This window comes from Hesperophylax consimilis, chromosome 22 (assembly GCF_061612785.1).
Source record: "Hesperophylax consimilis isolate HC1 chromosome 22, BYU_Hcon_1.0, whole genome shotgun sequence".
Lineage (NCBI taxonomy): Eukaryota > Metazoa > Arthropoda > Insecta > Trichoptera > Limnephilidae > Hesperophylax > Hesperophylax consimilis.
Window position 1 is genome coordinate 25,914,312 of NC_142857.1, and position 22,346 is coordinate 25,936,657.

Consider the following 22,346-nt stretch of genomic DNA (forward strand, 5'->3'; position numbering starts at 1 on the left):
CAGCAATGTCTTCATTCATTTAAGTAGGACAGGAATTCATTCTTCATTCATTTAAGTAGGACAGTCATTCATTCATTCTTCACTCATTTGTAGGACAGGCATTCTTCATTCATTTAAGTAGGAGAAGCATTCATTCTTCACTCATTTAAGTAGGACAGGCATTTATTCTTCATTCATTTAAGTAGGACAGGCATTCATTCATTCTTCACTCATTTGTAGGACAGGCATTCTTCATTCATTTAAGTAGGAGAAGCATTCATTCTTCACTCATTTAAGTAGGACAGGCATTTATTCTTCATTCATTTAAGTAGGACAGGCATTCATTCGTTCTTCACTCATTTGTAGGACAGGCATTCTTCATTCATTTAAGTAGGAGAAGCATTCATTCTTCACTCATTTAAGTAGGACAGGCATTTATTCTTCATTCATTTAAGTAGGACAGACATTAATTTAAGTAGGACAGGCATTCATTCAAGTAGGAGAGGAATTCATTCATTTAAGTAGGAGAGGCATTCATTCTTCATTCATATAAGTAGGACAGTTGTAAAAGTTACAACTACCCTACCTGCCTGAGTTCACAACTAGGAATCGAACACCGAATCTCTTGTCTTACCGGGACAGCACACTTGCGTTAATTCTGAATTAGAAATATGAGATTGACAAATATGACGTTTAGTAACTAGGTCCCAATGGTAGAGTGGTTAAGACGCTGTCCCGGTAAGACGAAAGATCCTGGGTTCGATTCCTAGTTGTCACCGTTACCTTATTATTTTCTGTGTCTTGTTCTGTTTCATGTTTAATTTAGAATTTTAGTATCATCTTCTTCTCTAATGATATATTACAATGATGGGTATAACCTTAAAAAAATATAAAGAAAAAGTTGTTTCAGAAGGCAGTAATAAAATAATTAGTACCTTGTGTTGTGCATTCATCTTCGGATCCCATCAGCGGCACGACACCCTTGTCGACCTTGATGCCGGGGATGATGCCACGCTTGTTGAGGAACTCCACCAGCGGGGAGCCGTCAGCCGCCTTCTGGTAGAGGGTCTCTTCGTACAGGATGACGCCTGAGATGTTCTCGGAGATGGCGTTGTCAGTTCCGAAGAGCAACTCGCGGTAGTTGCGGCGAGTCTCCTCTTTGTTCTCAACGCCGATGTCTTGCAGGCGCTTGCCCATTGTGCCTGGAAATGAAAACACACATTATAGCAATATTATTTTTTTATTACGAGTGGTAAGAGAATATTTATTTATTTTATTTGGTACAATATTTTTAACACTTTAAGTTTTCCAGTAATGTAGGCCTCACTGGGTGGCTTGCCCGAGTTGAGGCCTTCATTTTATAATATGAAAATATAATCTACATAATACATTTAAAGAGAAATAATACATTTTAAATTAAAAATACATAATATACAATAATATATTTAAAATTAAAGAATAATACATTGAAAATAATCTTGTGTGTTTGTGAGTGATGTGTGTTTATATTGGTTTTGTGTGTTACGTGTAGGTTTTGTTTTTATTTTATGCTATGATATTTTGGTAATATTGTCTTTTTTGTTCTTTAATCCATTTTGTAATTTTGTGTGTGAATTTATTTTTGTTTTCCTCAATTTTAATTTCAAATTTTACACTGTTGAAAGCTTTTATAGCATGGTATTGACAGTGTCTTTGTCCAAAGCTTGAATTTACTGTCGGAGTTTTTATGTTTTCTTTGTACGCTTGTCTAACTGGTCTGTTAGTGTTATTTTGTGTATGTTGAAATTTTTTTTTTGTCAAAATGTAGTTTAGTAGTGTTTTAACATATAATTGGCGTATATCTAGTACGTCACAGCTGTTGAATATTTGGTCTGTATCAGTCAGTCTATGTTTTTTTAGAAGATGATTTTCTGTGCGGTTTCTATGTAATTGATAGCCGAGTTTGTTGCTCCTCCCCTAGCAATAATTCCATATTCTATTATTGATTGTTATTGTTACATTGGAACATATTTTATTTTATTAGGAAAATAATTTCCCTCAGAATGACATCTTTTGGGATGCTGTGTGGAGGGTCTTTTTTAAGGAAAGGAAGTTCTGGAAAGGTAAAAGGTATGAGGGTTGGGTATGAATCTAGGGATCAGTGTGTCCAGGAGTGACGGACATATGAATACATCCTTTCCACTGCGGCGCAAGGCAATGGGTCGAGAGACCAATTGGAGAGGTCAAAGGGTCTCCCAAAACCAGCTTCACTCGATCTGGCACGCCACGCAGCTGGTGGGTAGGCGAATCCTGAACACACCACACCCGATGAACCCGGGAAACCCTGCTAAATCGCCAAAAGTAGCAAACCACTTAAGGTGACCTATGGCAGAGTAGTTGGTTATCCAATAAATGGGGCGGCGGTACCCAAACCCGCCTCCCAAATAGAAGAAAATATATTGAAAATAAAAATTCATCAATTTTTTTTTAGTGAGATAATTTTGATAGAGTACAATCAATACGAAATGGTGGGAGAGAAGTTAAAATACGAAAAAGAAGGGTGACAGTGTAATGTGAAAAGGAAGGTAAAGGTTCCCATCAGAGTGCATAGAATACAAAAAATAAGGGCGAGTATTCCAGTAAACAATACAAAAGTGAAGGGAGAGAATTTCAACAGAGTGCAAATAATATGAACGCAGAGGCAACTAATTCCAGCAGACTGCACAAAGAACACGAAAAAGTTTTCATGGGTCCCAGTAGAGTGAAAAGAACATGAAAAAGAATTCACAGTTCCCAGCAGATTGCAAAAACACGAAAAAGGAAGCATAGTTCCAGCAGACTTCAATGAATGCCAACAGGAATATCAAGTTCCCAGCATATGCAAAGAACACGAAAAATAATATATTTACAGTTCCCAACAGATTGCAAAGAACACGAAAAGGAAGATATAGTTCCAGCAGATTGCAAAGTACAAGAAACATAATATATTTATAGTTCCCAACAGATTGCAAAGAACACGAAAAAGAAGGCTTAGTTTCAGAAGACTGCAATGAACACGAAAAAGAAGGCGTAGTTTCGGAAGACTGCAATGAACACGAAAAATAATGCACTAATGACTAATGACTCCAGAAGATAGTAAAGAACGCGCATCTAGAGCGCTAAGAAAAATAAGATAGGGCATGTTAGCAGTGTGGAAAAATCACGAAAAAGGAGAGAATTTAAAGAATGGGAGGTTATTATATACACTAAAATAGTTCTTTCCAAACTGGAAAGAACACTAAAAAGAAGAGAGAGAACTTTAGAAGACTCCAAATAACACGAAAAAGAAGGGAGGAAGTCATAGCAGAGTGGAAATAACAGGGACAACAATACCAAGGGTCTATCAGGAATAAGATAGTTAACTGAATAATGTGGATGACTTACCAGTGGACTCATCAGCGGCGAGGATTCCCTTGCCGGGGGCCACGATGGCGTAGGCGATCTTCTTCAGCTCCTCCTGGAGCTCAGCCGAGGGGTACTCGAAGTATGTGGTCATGATGAAGCTGGGTCAGTAGTGCGGTTGAACTGCAGACAAAAAGACAATAGAATGGTTACTTTTGGTTATTTGGCAATCAGCAAGAAGAACTATATCAAAATTAGTCACGAATTCTCGAGCCCAAAGAGATGAATAATATTCAATCTATCGGAGAAAACTACAGTTAACAATAATAAGAAGGCGAATATTCCATAAATAAGACAAAATATGGTGAGAATCTGGCGCAAATGAGTAAAATTTTCCACGTATTAGGCGAATATACCGTAAATATGAAGAAAATAAGGCGAATATGTAACAAAAATTAGGAAAATTACGCGAATATGCCACAAATAAGACGAAATATGGAGAGAATTTGCCACGAATGAAGAAAATTTTCCTTTAATTAGGCGAATATGTCAAATAAGAAATTAAGACGACAATATGACTTCAATGAGGAAAACATTATATAAATAAGGCGAATATGCCATAAATAATACGAAATATGGTGAGAATCTGCCACCAATGAGGAAAATACTTAACGTATTAGGCGAATATGCCGTAAATACGAAGAAAATAAGGCAAATATGTATCAAAAATACGGAAAATTTTGCGAATATGCCATAAAAAAGTCGACGAGAATCTGCCTCCAATATTTATTATTTAGCCTAATTTATGGAATATATAATATTATGAATCTGCCATCAATGATCACATATTTCACAAATAAGAGGAAAATAATGCGAATATGTCATAAATGAAGAGAATAAGAAGAAAATAAGGCAAACACTTTACAAATTGAAAGAATTTAGTGATGATTTACTGGATAATCCCGCAGGAAATACAGAAATTATATTTAGAATTTAAATTTTACGAAACATTAAGCAGTAATAAACGAATCGTTTTTTTGTCTTAAAAAAATAGTACGCATTGAAGTAGGAAATTTTTAAGAAGCGAAGTAGACATTGGACAAAAAATTACGACATACGGGAAATTTACATTACGTGGGAAATCGGAAATCAGAGAATTTTAATTTTACGAAATTTTAATCAAAGTAACTACGCAGTAATAAAACCAAAGATAATTTCGGAAAACAATTAACTGACGTTGAAATCGTTACCTTTTCAAGAAGCGAAGTAGAAATGGACAAAAAATTTAAGACGAAATCGGCAAAGTAGAATAATAAAAACCAAAAATTATCAGCATTATCACGATATATTACATCATGATGCAAATTCTGAGGGTTTGGAGATAGTTACGCGAGTGGTACTGGCGAACGGGCGCACGGCGCGGCCGCCGCTGCAGTACTGCGGAAAACCTGACCTGGGACACGGAAATAGGTGGAGACTTTATAGGAAGGGGTTGCGATAGGGTTGAGGCAGGTTTTTCAATGGCGGTTTTCCAAAAATAATTTCGTTTTTGTGATATGCTGGTTTCACGATGGCGCTATTTCGCACGAATATTTCGTCGAAACGTCTTTCACTTTATTTTGTTTTATTATTTTATATTATAGAAACAAACAGTACATGATTTATAGCGATGAAACAATATACAGGAATTAGATATTTCACGTTAATGATATGTTTCCTTTTAATGTCTGGTAAGTGGTATGTTTATTCACTAATTACCAAGTGACGTGTATAATATATAGGTGTGTGTGTGTAATGTAAGGGTGAGTGTTTGTGTGTGTGTGTCTCTTTATGTATGCGCATTGAACAGTTTATATTATTGACATGATGCCACGTTTGAATTTGGGCAGTGAATCCGAAAAAATGTCAATGTTTGAGTTTAGACAAATATTATTTAGAGTATGAAAAGCTCGGTTAATTGGCGAATTTAGCACGCGAGTAGCGGAGCGCGGGGACCGGATTCGGTAGTTTCCGGTCTTTCGCCGTTAGAACGTTGGAGGACAATAATCAAAACTGGAACCAAAGCTTATCCTTAATATAATACACACACAATTTGATAAAAGTAAATGGATGGAGTCAAATGTACCCAAATATTGGCAAAGCTTCGAAATATCAACAATTACCTGTTCAAATATTTGAGTATTTTCCGCACACACTAAAAAATACACACTTTGTAGTCTGCGAACGCAAGAAATAATACATAAGATTTTATCTGTGTATTCTAGATGGTAGTTGGGAATGAAAGTTTTCAAGTGAATAAAATTGTTAAAACAGTAGTAAGTAATCTTTTAAAATTTATAATCATAACTGGCTTATTAGTGCATATTTCATTTAATTTAAAAGGTTACAATTTAAGAATTATTGAATTTACTGGTAAACTTGGACATTTCCAAACTACCCGAATAGATTTTTTTAAATAAATCATTTGTATTATTGCTCGTATTACAAAATTACAAAGCGTTTAAAAATAATAAGGCCGCAATGATGAAAAAACTAGCCCCAAACATTGACTTGCGCAGTACATGGTAGCCGTACTGTTCCCAGGGGTTTTTCAATGATCCCAGGGCGTTATCGACGTAACGCCAGAAGCAAGCAAAAATAAATATTTAATAACAATATTAATAATTGTTAACATTATTAAAAAATGATTCTCTGTCCTAATTTCAAAAGAAAATTAAATTATTTGCTTTTCAATGTCATTTACAACAGCTGCGAAATACAGGGTTTTCCAATAAGAGGTGTTATTTTGAATATTAATTACGGAATTAAAGATTTTTTATGGCCGGAATTGGATGGTATTGATCTGGACAACGTTTACTTTCAACAAGACGGCGCTACGTGCCAAACAAGCAACGAAACCATTGATCTTTTACGGGAAAAGTTTCCGGACCGTGTTTTCTCTCGAAGAGGTGATCACAATTGGCCACCGAGATGTTGTGATTTAACACCTTGCGACTTCTTCCTTTGGGGCCACGTGAAAGAGAAGGTCTACGCCAACAGCCCAGCGTCGATTCAAGACCTCAAAGATGGAATTCGTGAGGCTATCGAGGACATAAGGCAGCCACTTTGCAATTTGGTTATGGAAAATTTCATGAAAAGGATATGGTCCTGTAGGCGTGGTCGTGGTGGTCATTTGACTGATGGTATTTTTCACTATTATCGGCATACTTTCCTCTTTATAATGAAATAAACATTCGATCATTTATATTAAAAAATGGCATTTTTCTTTGAATATCAAAATAACACCTCTTACTGGAAAACCCTATACTTGATAACATATTGCTCATCTACATTCAGTACTCAAAAAAACCCCTGCTTGCGAAAAATCACCGCCGCCCCGGGAACCATTTATTGGATAACCAATATCTCTTCCATATGTTCGTTACGTTTGGTGACTTAGCAGGAGTGCCCGAGTTCATGGAGTGAGTCTCTCGACCCATCGCCTTGCACCACAGTGGGAGGGATGAGTTAAAACGTCCGTCACCCCTGGACACAGTTATTCCCAGATTTCTACCCATCCGTCACACCCTTTTCCTTCCCAGATCTTCCTCTCCTTCCCCTCCTTAAAAAAACCCATCACACAGCATCCCCAAAGATGACATAGGCCCTGAGGGAAATCATTTTCCTTCTGTGTTGAGCTAATGTAAAAAAATCTTACTACCATCATTAAAGGCGTAAAATATTTATTGGAGGACTTGTGGAGACGCCTGGGTCTATTGACAGCTCGACCAACTAACCAAATGTTTAATATTATAATGTTAATAAATAATAAACCGTTTTAGGAAGTTTCGAAGGCAACGGAAGGGCGCTTCACCGTTAAAATAATTGTGTACCAATCAATAATACGGTTGCAAACAGTATACAAAACAACAACATTCCAAGGTCTGAGATTTCTAAAAATAACTTTTTTTTTGTGTAAGTCAAATTATTCAAGGTTCAATCTATCGCCGTTTGATTGGTCGAAACGAAGGCGCGACAGTCGGGCCCCTAGTCGCCTTTCCAAATTCAAAATGTCGTTCGAAACAGGTTTTTGAATTATCGGTGATTCACTGAACAGATAAAATCCTAGAAGTGTGATCCACATCAATGTAAAAGAAAACAGTTGTGGCCAATTTACACGAGACTCTTCGACTCATAAGCCTGAGACGGACAATTCTTCTTCTTCATATGGTGGAGGAAAATTGATGAAGGTCAAAGTGGGGCGCTGGGTATATTCAGCCAATCGACGGTATTTGAAGTCACTTGGCTCAGCATAGATGTGCCGTGGGCAAACTAAGGAACTGTTGTGTAAAATGTCCACATTCATACAATGGGTTATTTTCACATATAACTATGGAATAAAAATGTATGGAAGATTTAAAGTTAATTTTTCTAATCATTCTGATATCGTTCTAAAATCTGTAGTTTCAATATTTTCATTCACAATAATTAATTATATTAAAAACGGTCTAAAACCGCACTTTCATAAACGGTTCAAACTGGCTGACGTAGAAAACGTTACCGGCTGGTAAGACTGCTGTCACGAATAAAAACGAACAAGTCGTTTTGGCGGTAAATAAAAAATGGCACATTTTAAATCGTTATAGAAGATGTATTGGTAAATTTTATTTACGAATTTATTTATCACAACTTAAAACAATATTGAATTGTTTGTCTGGAAAAAAAATCTATACGGAAAAAGTTATTTAATTTTTTTTACTTCTACTATCAAGTAGAATCGCCTCCCGAAGTTAGAGCACTTTAAAACTCCTTGAAAACTGCAGTGACTGCACCGCGGATGCGGTTAAAATTCACAGCAAAATCAAATTGATTACAATGAATAATTTCGCTATTTCATAAGGAAAAATTAGCTTAGTTCAGGCACAGGTTTACGCCCACAACTCATTTCTATCGGTTCATATCTTCAGTGTATTGTTCTGTTTTTAGTTTACTTCGTAATTTCGTCAGACGAATTAATTATTGTTGAATTGAATACAGATTGTCATTCTTATTTGTTGACGACTTGTAACAGTGGTACAGCGAGTCGCCGGCTTGTTTTTGTCAGATAACGTGTTTGGAAAGGTCATACAGACAGAAAGTTGCGTAATGTTTGATAAGCAAATAATGTTACGTTGTTACCGTTTATTTTTCTTTCAAATCAAATCAAATCAAATCAAATCAAAAATTATTTATTGTAAAATTAAAATTACAAAAGGTATAGCTTATGGGTAGACCCCATTTCTTCCAGCTAACCACATTTATTTAATTACAATGTTTATACAGATAAAATAACAATATACCAATGTAAAAATAAAAAAATACAAATATACAGGGTGTCCGGAAACTCGTAGTACAAGCGGGAAACTGGTGAATCTACATCACATTTGGAGTCGATTTTGTAGTATATTTTTTTTTATTTGAGCTTTCGTTATCGAGTAAATCGAGTTTGAAGTTGATTTTTTTTTTTTTTTTTAATCAAATTCTTATAAATTATTACTGAAGATCAAAGTACCCAACTATTCAAAACTATTTGAAAGTAAAACAAATGAAGAAACTCGGATTTGAAGCATTATTTTGAAATCACCCTTCATTTAACCCGGTGTAATCATAAAATATTTCTGCTCTGCAGGGTTAAAACATCTGTTATTCAACCCTAAACACCAGAAAAAACTTTAACCCTAAAATAGCCGAAAAATATATTTTTTTGGTTTTTTTTTTTTTTTTTTTGAAAATGCTCAAATCAAAAAACTTTATGTTTTTTTGGGTTCCCCATGTGGTGTAGATTCTCCAGTTTCCCGCTTGTACTACGAGTTTCCGGACACCGTGTATATACCAATAAAAATAGGTGTTTCATTTACGTGAGGTATTCACTCAACGTGTAGTGACATTTATTAACAAGGAAAGTGTTTAGTAACGATTTGAATTTGTGTGTATCTTGTATTTGTTTAATGTTATGTGGAAGGTTGTTATATACTTTAATGGCCATGTAGTATGGTCCTTTTTGGAATATTGTTTTGTTTGCTTTTGGTATTAGTAAGTTTTCTGTGAGCCTTGTAGCGTATTTATGTGTTGAATGAATAAGTAAACGAAAATCCATAAAAAAATCTTTTTAATATAATACATGTACTTTTTTTCTTTGACTGAGGGTTGAACCTTTCTCCACAAGGACCGGAGTCAGCCGTGCTAACACCTGAGCCAAATCCTAATTGGGTAGGACCGACATGTATTTAGTATATTCAATTCATAGCATACTTAAGAATCTCAGAATCGAAATGATTCTGAAGGCAATTTTATCGAATTCATTTATAGGAATGAACAAGGACCCGCTATACCGTGAGAAGGTTCGTATAATGCTCGGGTTAAAATATTCACTCATAATTGCAAGATTTTTTTAGACTGGCATCACTTTGTTCCAATCCTCAAAAACACGGTTATTTTTGCATTTCGCGTTTAGTTGCTAACTTCACGTTTCCTCAGATGACATTTGCGATGTCATTGATCCGGTCTGCTTTGAATTGCTTCGAAATTTGGCCAATTTTATTAGGCGCTCCATATTTGCTTCGGTAAATCGAATTAATTTTGATTTAAAATATTCCTCTGATAGTGCTGCCAATGGGTATTACTGCTTTTTAAAATTTTCATTGCGCGACTGATTGATATTTGTCAAATCAAACAGATTTTAACGGAGTCCGCTATCTCCGTCTTAATACCATAGTAATACGTCCCTAATCCTGGGGGTCTGTCAGTTTAAAAATCTGTCAGCCACTAATACTTCTGTGTTACAGCCAGTGGCGGCCGGTGGTCAAAATATGTGGGGGTTCACCGGATTACAACATTAAGTCGTAAAATAAATTAAATAAAGGTACATACCTATTTATAAAGAAGTTCTATTCTCTGTTCATTTTGTTTAGCAAAGACCTCTATCAATGCTTAACACTGATAGTGCGTTCAGTCTGTCCTGGCTCAACGTGTTAAAAGATTTTATTCTTTTTAACGTTGAGAAACATCTTTAGCTTTCAACTGAGGTCATTCCAAAGGTCATGAATGGTGCACAAAAGTTTTAGTAATTTCACAGTCTCGGGAAAGTCTTCTAATAAACAAGTACTATAAAAAAGTTGTAAAATTGATAAAGCGCCGTTAGCTTTTGAAAAATCGTCGCGGGCGTAAATTGCACAGAGTTTACCTTTTAGGTACTGAACTTTATTTAGGAAGTCATACGTTTTAAGCGTCACATTGAAATCATGTTCTGGGAAATTTGACCTGTATCGATTTTTATTAAATAGCTCATTATGGTGTTTACCTTAGGCACGGTAGCCTGAATCCAATTGCATTCTGATGTCAACTTTTCCTAAAACCTTTAAGCTCAAAACTTTTTGTAAATGTAAATGATAAGAATTATGTTTTTTGATTTTTTCAGAAAGGTGAGTTACATCAGTAACACCGCTGATTGTCCAAACTGAATCAACATTGTAAATTAAACACGTAAAACAAAATAAACTATTCAATTGATCACATGCACAGAGCTACAAGCTTTGTTATACATTGTTTTGTTAAATGATCGAGTAAACTTCTTCGATCCAGATTTGCACTCTTGTTTTATTATCAGTTCAGGTTTTAGGTGGACCGGCATTTTTTATTATCACTTTGTTTTCAAAACTCGACCTATTATTCTTAATGTATTCCACATTCAAACTCATTCTTAATTTATACGTTGAACAAACACAAAAGTAATCATAAATTAGTATAACATGCAATTAAACTTCAAAACTTTCTCAGAGTAAGAAAAGTTTTAAATTCAAGAGACAATGCCTGGCAACGGCGAGTACTGACTGAACTGATAATAAGTAATCTGACCATCACTCATCTCTTAATGACAAGTTTTATCCTGTATGCTTGTATCGAAGAAGCGTAACATTCGCTGAAAAATAGCAGATGGTAAATTGAAACAACGATATCGACAATAATATCAAACATACGCGTTTTAGTTTAACTTTCTACTGAATAAACCGTTCCTTCTGATGTGGTGGTAAAACTCCGAACGCCGTTCTTGATATGGTATTATTTGCAAAGAATAGTATGTAATGGTATGGACCCACGCTTTCGACTGTTCCACAGAATATGCGACAAAGCAGTTAAATTTTGGATCGCAATCGAAAACGAACTGCTACAAACATAGGCACAAGTCAAAGTCGGTCTGCAAGTTAAGCGCGCTTAATAAGTAGGTACCTTTTGAATGAGATATTATAACCGAACCGAGTTTCGTATTGTGATTAGCCATGTCGGAAATCTTGTTGGTTGTTCGGCGCTCGGGAGCACATATTAGCTGGCCGCCACTGGTTACAGCTGGTATAAGCAGTACGATTACTTGTAACGTTTTCTACTAATCTGTTACTATCCCTCCGTGTACAATAAACAATATATTGTCTCAGAAATTGAAAATTTCTAAAATTTAATTTTATTGACTTCCTCTCTCTACACTAGCTACAGGGTTTTCCAATAAGAGGTGTTATTTTGAATAGCCCGCTATTTCGGTAGATGTTACTTTTGAAGCTGTCATTTTTTGACATTTGACAAGTAGAAACTACGCCATTAATAAAAATGGAACGATACACGCTCTACAAATCATCTTGAGTGATGAGGCCCATTTCCATCTCGACTCGGAAAACCCAAGAGTTATTGTTGAAAAGCCTCTCTATTCTCAACGTGTGACTGTTTGGTGCGGTTTATGGTCCGGCGGAGTAATTGGACCTTACTTTTTCGAAAATGAGGCTGGAGCAACAGTTACGGTGAATGGATTGCGCTATCGAGAGATGATTAATGATTTTTTTATGGCCGGAATTGGATGGTATTGATCTGGACAACGTTTACTTTCAACAAGACGGCGCTACGTGCCACACAAGCAACGAAACCATTGATCTTTTACGATTGAATATCAAAATAACAAGTCTTATTGGAAAACCCTTTATATAAACGACTGTAAAGTTATGTATGCCGATCTGTACTAATTACCAAAAACGCAAATACATAACACTCTACTTAAATACGGTTTTAAATGCTCCTAGATAAGCGTTTTATCGTTGTTAATCCAAACTTCCTGTAGATAAGAGCACATAATATTCTCCTTATCGTCATCATTATTATTACACAGGTAAAAAGTACATTAATTACGCACAACGATTATTTTAGCGAATGACGATAACGCCGCGTTAAGGTAAAAAGCTATTCGATAAAAAGGAAAAAAAAACAATCTGATTTGAATCTCTCGTTACATTTTTGATTGCAGTAAAATCATTGATTACATTAAAGATACTAATTTCGGATGTTTGTACCGTGATTTAAAATATACCTGCGTGAAATTATTGTAATTGAAATTATAATTTTCACAATCCGAGCAGATTGTAGGAACAATTCATGCCACCAGCGATGAAGTAGGTACGGAACTTATACAGGGTTTTCCAATAAGAGGTGTTATTTTGATATTCAATCGTAAAAGATCAATGGTTTCGTTGCTTGTGTGGCACGTAGCGCCGTCTTGTTGAAAGTAAACGTTGTCCAGATCAATACCATCCAATTCCGGCCATAAAAAATCATTAATCATCTCTCGATAGCGCAATCCATTACCGTAACTGTTGCTCCAGCCTCATTTTCGAAAAAGTAAGGTCCAATGACTCCGCCGGACCATAAACCGCACCAAACAGACACACGTTGAGGATAGAGAGGCTTTTCAACAATAACTCTTGGGTTTTCCGAGCCCCAGATGCGACAATTTTGCTTGTTGACGAAGCCACCGAGGTGGAAATGGGCCTCATCACTCAAGATGATTTGCATTTGATTCACTCAAGTGAATTTTAATAATTTCAATGCGTTGTTGAAGCGTGTATCGTTCCATTTTTATTAATGGCGTAGTTTCTACTTGTCAAATGTCAAAAAATGACAGCTTCAAAAGTAACATCTACCGAAATAGCGGGCTATTCAAAATAACACCTCTTATTGGATAACCCTATACTACAGAAATAAACAGTACCTACATTGGTTACCGTGATAATTACATTGAGGACACCCGTGGTCCAGGGGTAAGGCTCTCGATTAGCAAGCCGAAGGTCGCGGGTTCAAATCCCGGCGTGCGCAAGTAAATTTTATTTGATCGATTTGTGTTATTTCACAATTTACTATATTCAAAATAATATTTTACACATATGCGGCCCGTTTCGGAGTGGAAGATACTCTTAGTATCGCCGTGGTGTAAGACCACCATTCAGAATTGAAACGTTGCTTGAAACGGCTTTTGACCGCATTTTGGTGACCAGATCTGAATAGCCAGGTACCCACCTTCCTCTTCGCACTATCTTCAGCCTAACAACATACCGCATTTGGACTCTTGTGCTAAAAAAGTGATTTAATTTGCAGATATTAAATATTTCAAGGAAAGATAAACCTAGGAGATGTTTCCTTATAATGTCGTATATATGTGGTGTATGTATATGTATATTTAGTAATTGACGGGTGATATGTGTAGTGTGTATATGTGTGCGCATTGAAGTTTATATCATTGACATAATGCTGATTTTAAATATTTATTACAAATGAAACTATTTATTTAGGAAAATATTTTAGAAATACTTTCATCTTCCCAAATCGCAATTATAATATCCCGCGATTTTCACGGGTCTGTGCTAGTTTTTAAATAACTAATAAATGACTCGTACGCTAGGTAGGTACCTATTGTAGAAAATTATAATTCTAACTGTCAGGTTACAACCATTGCCGGAATGTAAAGGAAGTGACGTTGATGATAGATATTCTGTACGGAGAATAAAATTACCGTCACGATGTTATCGCATTGCATTCACAACAACAACAATAATAACCAGTTTCAAAAAGAAACCTGTTGGTGGTACTTGCTAGCAGGATTGATCTTCTGCGCACCAATGCACTAGCATAAACCGGGATTCTAGATGCTAGCATTTTCCAATCCCGGGATCACGGTGCTGGCACCGGGAATTTAAATGCTTAAATTATCATTAAAAAAACAGTAGTTTTAACAAATGTTTCATTATCCAAGTATTATGCATAGAATAGGTAACATACATTATTAACTTAAGTTCACTAATACAATTGAAGCTGCAGAAAAAAAAATTACAAAAAAATGCATAGAATAACAAACTTTTATTATGGAGAACATTTGAAACTGTTGGATGAATTGCGTAACAAATGAGAAACAAAAGGAAATGAAAGCTCGACTACCTGATAAATCCCGGTGTAGTGATGTCACAAGACTAAGGGTGGGCTGTTTCAGATAATTTGAACAATTCTTCAAATTTCAAAGTTAATTTTTAAGTTCTGTGAAATATTTTTTCAAGTTCTGTCAAGCAACTACCCTATAATGATATAACAGAACTTGAATAGGACCTTCACATAGCCCGAAAATGAACGTTTAAATTTGATGAATTGTTCAAATTCTGTGAAATAACCCATCCTTAATAACCTGAATGTTATTCAGGTTTCAATAAAAACAGCACAACAAATATAAGCTACCCCAAAATCTTCCCGATATCTCATTTTGCCATAAAAAAGATATTCCCACGGTTAATACAAGATAGTGAAACCAAAACAAAAATCCCGTAATCCTCGGTATAAATACAAGCGCAGCACCGGATTATGGTGCCGACAAAGGTCCGGGATTCCCGGCATCCCGGTTCTCGGGATTGAAAGCTCTAATGTCGGCAGCATGATAACGAGTTAAGAGAAGTAGAACGGGAATAAAGAGAATAAATAAGATGAGAGTGGATTGAAAGGAGTATCAGCCTTGACATGGTAATGACGCAGAAGAGAAGATGGCTTATTTGGCATCGGACCCCAAATACCGGAACACCGATAGATGACCGGTATTCCAACAGTCGAACGAATGCAGCATCTGTCAACTGTCACGTAAACGTGGCAGAACTGACAGTAGGAACTTTGGGTGATGAGAGAGACAACATATTATGTTGTTTTGAAAAAGGGGTGAATGACGAAGCACGCGTTACATAACATTTCAAAATTATACAAGAAGGTATTTAATCATAAATGTGTCTCATCAAACTACGCAAATAATCGCAAAGAGTTCTAGTTCAAAGCCAAACGAGAATTGAATGATCAGAGTGTAGAGTTGCACGATGAATTAGCACGTGCATGATTTGGACGCGACATTTTTGGCACAGACATGATTGGTAGAAGTAGCCTGTGCCAAATCCGTAATATAAAGCTGTCGTAAAATCGAAAGGCTATTGCTTTTTATAGCTTCAAATTTAATACAGATATAGTAGGTACCTTTATTAAGTCATTCCAGACAATATTTTACAGGTAATACTATTGTACAGGGTGTCCAGTCAGCACGTGCCCGACAGACTTTAACCAGCAATTCCTTAGCATCTTTGGATTAAAAAAATCAGCCTATATACATCTATGTTAAAATGTCTTTCCTTCCCAGGAACCGAAGTCGACCGCGCTACCGACCTTGTCAGATGCGATCGGGTAGGACCGACATTAATTTCACATATTAACTACAGTAATGACCTTCAATTTCAGAGAAATACGTATACATATTTATGTCCGCGAGCGTGATTACACCAAAGGAAGTACGTGATTCACACCCAAAGTTTATAGAATGCGTTGTCATCGACAACGAGTCTATCTGCTGAGTTTCAGCGCAGGATGTTGGGAAGTGGGTGGATTTCTACTGCCAAGATTTGCATTCATTCATTCATTACCGAAAACAAAAATGAAAGTCAAATAGATGTATTTCAAAATGTAAATGTCATGTTGCTGTCTGATGACATATTTTTTTCAATTAAAATAAAATTCCATCACACGTCGCCACTGGGTTCCACCTATCGGATCACGTGACACGCGCCCTGTCTCATTCCAGCAGCACCGCATAGACGAGTCAGAGCGCATATCACGTGATCCGTTGCGACGTGTAGCAATGTGATCAGTGGCGAGGTGTTATAGAAAAATATTTTTGTTTTGTTTTCAATTGAAAATAAAGTATATCTGACAGCATAATAACGTCTACATTTTTACTGCAATGATGCACAGGAGAGTGGCTGGTTAATTTTCTGATACATTCTGCATACTATAGATACAAGAAATATTTCTTAATTTCTCTACACTTTTCTACACACTTGAACAAATTATTGCAAGATAATAATATAAGCCTTCTTACTCCAGACAAAGTTAAGACATTGTATGGACGTACGCAAAAGGTATTTAAGAGCCAGGGCAAGGTTGGGGAAGTTGAGGGAATGCACTCGGGCGCAACATATGAAGGGCGGTAAAAACGATAACAATTTTTTTGCTGAAGAATATATAATATAAAATTGTAAAATGGCAGAGAAATCAATTTATACTTTTGGGGCCCTCTTTTATCGGAGGTTGGCTATCATCCGAACAATTTTTACCCAACAAACAGATCAAAACTGTGAAACTGAATTCATAGCAGTCGTTTAAGTATAAAAGCAATGAGATGCGGGATGCGACATCTTTATCTAACAAGTATTCATTTTTATTTTTAAAAAAAAGGGGAAAATAATACAACACAAAAGTGGGGTAAAAAAACGTTCTCGAAAGTTTTAAGAAAAAATGTGTTGCCTAAGGTAAAAAAAACAGAAAATTCTCAAAGGTACAAACGATAAAACTGTACAACGTATCGCAAAAAATAGGAGAAAGATAAAGCGGCCAAAGTTTGTGCAAACATACTTTGAGAAAGAATATGAAAATTAAATAAAAATGGAATCGCATAAATGTCTAATTTTGATAAAGCTGTGTTATTTTCGATCAAATTATGTTGCGAACATTCCATAAGACTATACAATCTCAAGAAGTGAAGCAGCAAAAACGCTCTAAAAGTGAGCTCTGATATCATGAAATTTGCATAACTACACTGTCCCTTATTTCCAGGTCAATGAAATAATTTTCTGCTTACAAGATCCTTTCCGTTGACAACTATGAAAAATATTCTTGGTTTAAAAATGTATTAATTTTGACCGCAGTGGCTGAGTTGGTAACGCGTCCGGTTCCCACCCAGACGTCGTGAGTTCAATAATTTTACGGCTGACTAAGTCCTCCATGACGACACAAGCAACAATTCCGCTCATCGTGATGGTAGTAGCAGATTTTCAAATATTGTCAAGTTATGGAAGATGTTCTGAGGAACTAGCGTCATTGATCCCTTCGGCACCGGTGCGTAGTCGGGATACACGCCAAACGCGCGCCCAACATTTGTACACGGTTGACATTTGTCACATGAGAACGGGTCGCTTCTACGATTCGTTCTTAAGTTCAACAGCTCGGCTGTGGAACGAACTGCCGGCCTCTGTGTTTCCTCCCTCCTACAACATGGGACTCTTCAAGACCCATGTTCACTCCTTCCTCTCCACAAAAAGACCCTCCACACAGCATCCCCAAAGATGACATAGGCCCTGAGGGAAATTATTTTCTTCAGGGCCTCCTGTGTGGAGTTAATATAAAAAAAATTAAAAAAAAATAAAAATTTATAAAGCGGAAATGATTCGTTAAAAAAAAAAAAAATTTCAAGCCAATGTTTCGATTCTTAATGGTGGACTCTCTCACCAGGGCGATACTGAGAGCATAGAAAATGACAGAAATACTAGAAGAAAATTGAAAGATGTTACAATTACAGAACTGATTATTGTATAGAGTGGTGAAGATTTTCCAAGAAATATTGAGCAAATAAAAGACGAGGAAAATTAATAAAATTTTTAAAAAGAAGTGATGAAATACGTAAAGAGTAATTTGTTATCTTACATACTGTACTTAGTCTTTACCGTTATTTCAATATATTATGTAATATTTATATTAGGACATATGTTCATAATATGTACCATTTCAATTTAAATAAATATATGATTTGCACTTAAGGCCCCGTAGTAAGCGTTCAAAGATGGTTTGAAAGGGAGAAATGTAGATACAAATGTTAGAGGGAGAGCGCTAATATTAAAAAAAACAATAATAATTAAGCGAAAATAGTGAAAATATTTAATAAAACACGACTCGTTTGAAATAAAGCAAAAATCTCTCGACAAATGCTTTAGTTGCATTTTAAGATACACTGTGAATTTTTTCATGCCTATAACATATTAAATAACGGAACAAAACGTCTTTTAAATAATTTTCGGAGCTTACTTTGCGAACTTTGTCTATCGAGGGAATTTCATATTATTAACGTTTCAGCATTACAAATAGATATTATTATTATTTTTTTAACTTAAAAACTAAAAGAGTTATCGAGAAACTGGGGCATAAGCTGATTTTGAACATGCAACGTTTGAGCCGAGAGTCAACATTTTAACCACTTTGCCACGGAGCTTGTCCGTTGTCCAACCTCGAGATAAATATCAAATACATACTTGGAAGTATAAAAGAATATACATATATCCACTTCTATATTTGAACAGCTTGTATGTATACTAATGACGACTTAGGTTAAATAACAGTAACGACAATGTGCTATTAGTATCTGAAATGGTATGCTGATTTTATTGCTTATTTTATTGAAGGTGATTAAATATATAAGTTAACCTCGGTTAATGAAGGACTGAACGCGGTTCGCACTAGTAAAAATTGTTCAAAGAAGCGAAGAAATCCACAATGGAGCGCTGATACCAACCCTGACGTATGGCAGTGTTATTATGAACTGGCAGAGGAAGAATAAAAGCAGACTGAATGCTGTAGAAATGAGATCCCTGAGACCTATCTGTGGTAAAACCATGTTACAAATGAGGAGATCTGAAAGAACGCAAGGCTGAAGAAAGCGCAGCGAAGAAGAATAAGAAAAGGACGGTTAGATCGTTTGGACATGCGGAGCCGATGCACGAAGATGCAAAAGTGAGGAAGACATGGCATGACCAAGTGAATCAAATACTGAAGAGAATAACAGAAGAGTATGTATGAGACGAGGCGTAAATGTGAATGAAGCAAGGAGTGGTTGCCAAGTTAGATGTGTATGGCGGTCAATCCTCTATGCCTACTGCAACAGAGAAACGGTTAGTTAGATAGTTGAAAGTAATTTAAAAACACACTTTAAAAATACAACCTACAATAACAACCAATTTAAAACACCCTTGAGGTGATCGAATCACCAAACAGTGATAAATAATTCTGATCATTGATTATTGCTACCCTTAGTTAGTCTAGAGAAGCAGAGGTCACCCTCAAAATCGGAGACATTTGAGCTAGGACACAGAGGACTATGTTAAAAGTTCGACTCCAGAAGTACAGAAAAGCAGAATTATTAACATCAGAAATCAAAGGTCATATACACACATATATTAAACAGTTTGAATCTCAGATTACTTAATATACAGTCAAAAATATTCACTTTAATTGAAGTCAGCTGATATAAAAACTATAACGCTTAAATAATATATAACGATAAAAGATATTATTTTTAGAGATTGTTTTAATAGGATCAACGAATTAACATTTGCAATGATCCACGTTCATTGGTGAAAATAACATATTTAGGTCTATAACGTACATTTGTAAATATTAACCTCCTTACAAATAAACTTGTTTTAAATTTTACACAACCGATAAACACCCATTTGCCATACATTAATGGTTGTTTAGCAGTTGTGTAAAATTTAAAACCTGTTTATTGGCAAGGCCCAAAGCTAAATTATTGAGCAATTATAACAATTATTATTACATGGCTAATTGAATTTACAAAAGAAAATTAACAGAAATTGTTTCCAATATCAATTATGCCCAGAGCAAACCAACGAAGAAAGGAGTGAAGGGAGAAGGAATTGGGTACGACATGGCTTGATCAGGTGAATCAAATTAAAATATACTTATGTAAGTTATTTAGTAAACCATAATATTTACAATTTTATTTTTAATGTGTACTTTTATGATAAGAAAATGTAATGTGTATGTTTCTTTTAACATAAAAATTTAAAAATACTTGCGTCAGGTCATGTCAAGAGACAGAATAGCAGAAGGGTATGTATTAGACGACGTATGAATTTGAATAAAGCGAGGAGTTTGTGCCAAGAGCAAGTTTGTTTGACGGTTCTTCCTATCTGCCTAACCCTCCGGTGAACCGGGGTGATGTTTAGTTGGCTCCGAGTTAATAAAAAAAAAAATCATTCTGAAAATCATGACCACACCCAACACCCTTAGGGACGAGCAAGGTCAGAAAGATAAAAAAAACAATAATTAAGGGTAGAATAACAATAATATTATATTAAATTGAATGAGAAATATTAGAAGTAAAGCAGCATTTATTATTAGGGCACAAGTCAAATAAGATCTGTTTGAAATTGAAAACAAAACAACTTTAAACGGGCACAGCTGAAAATGAAAGTTGTTTTGACCTTCAAATTGAAATAATTTCACTTGATTGATATAAAGTAACAACATTACATTCCACCTTATTTCACGGCTTTTCAATAATAATTAGTTTGTGCTTTTGTGCAAAAGTACATTTTAAAGCTGCAACAAAACAATCACAACTAGAATAATTAGAATATATAAACTTGATACTGACTTCATAATAAAATGAATCTCATAATTTGGTTTATTTATTATACTTAATATTTATTATTATACTGCCATTTGAGCTACTACATAAAGATAAGAGATAATAAATGTATATTAGCTATGATAATGGAATATTAACTGAAAAAGATAAGTAACGCAAATTGTTTTCTATCAGAGTTGTAAAAAGGTACTGTCAGTATCGCCCTGTTGAAAGACAATTATACATTCATTTAGAAAGTGCTTTAGCCGTGTTTAGTGACCAGGTCTGAAAAGCTGGGTATTTAATGGGCACCTTTGGCCTCAGAATACACCCTATTGAGGTTGCCATAGTGTCATTTGCTCTGAAATGCTGTGACTTTTGTGCAGCATTCAAATTAAAAATAATTTAATTGAAGTCTAATTAATATTATTACAAAAATGAAAATGGTAAAATTCATTATTGATGTTAGAAAAGTGATGATATAGATATTCAGTGAAAGTTTAGATAAGAAAGAAAATGTTGAATTTGACCTTGAAAAGGTCAAATAGTAGACGATCTTAGAGGTTAAATCTGTTGTTTAAAATGAACGAATTTTTTATATCACGATTCACACTTTCTAGTATCCACTGCTTGACACGTATGCCACAAATATCGACCAATTAAATATCTAATACAATAAGACGCCCTCGAAAATAGAGTATAATGAAAATGATACTGGAACCAGAATTATATTCCTGGAACCCCGAAGCATATCGATTTTGGAAATATTACATAAAGTTTGCGCAGGAACGAAATATCACCAAAGGGAGGAGCCGCCTAATATTCTAATAATTATGTATTATTTCATTTGGATATAACCTACAAACTTGCTTGATAATAATAAAATATTGATACGATAGAGAAGGCGAAGATTCTCTTAAAATAACCAAGTAAATTCTTCGGATTTTAGATTAGCTGACAGCTCAGCAGGTAAAATCGATAAAATATCACGAAAATACACAAAAATAAACCGGATAAATAAGTGCAATAGTGACAGCCAGCGTAAGAAAAAATAACGTCAAATTGAGTACAGAATTCCAGTAAAATATTACAAATTCACTCACCGAGCTTATGAAGCCTGTTCACTCGATCACAAATGGAAACTATCTGGTTGAACTCTGGTCCCCGATATACAGAACTCTTCGGCTAAGGTCGTTTGAAGGTCCAACAAGGTTTTTGTAAAATCTGCCTGGAAAGCTGAAATGTTCAAGCCATCCACCTGGCGGCCATTTTCCCGACTCGAACAATGAATATTCTGTCGGTAAAACATTTTTGTTTCTAGGCAAACGAAATATTGCAGTTAGTATTAAAACCGCTAGATGGCAGGAATCCTAAAAGCATTCGAGAGACTAGAAGTATTTTAGTTAACAACAAATCCGATAGATGGATTCAAGATTAAACATTTCGCTTCTTTCGACACTTCTAT

At 35.4% G+C, this 22,346-nt stretch overlaps 1 protein-coding gene across 3 annotated transcripts in view; it reads right to left on the reverse strand.

Annotated features, from left to right (window-relative positions):
• The window catches only part of Ald1 (fructose-bisphosphate aldolase), a 36,891-nt gene extending 14,750 nt beyond the window's left edge, over positions 1 to 22,141 (reverse strand). For all 3 annotated transcript variants that reach the window (XM_089645228.1, XM_089645230.1, XM_089645229.1), the window contains exons 1-3: positions 21,985 to 22,141; positions 3,382 to 3,522; positions 915 to 1,181 (exon numbers count right to left, since the gene is read on the reverse strand). In XM_089645228.1, coding sequence (XP_089501354.1) covers positions 915 to 1,181; positions 3,382 to 3,493 — 379 coding nt within the window. In that variant the 5' untranslated portion in view covers positions 3,494 to 3,522; positions 21,985 to 22,141. The remainder of the gene's footprint in view (positions 1 to 914; positions 1,182 to 3,381; positions 3,523 to 21,984) is intronic.
• Positions 22,142 to 22,346: the final 205 nt, after the last annotated feature.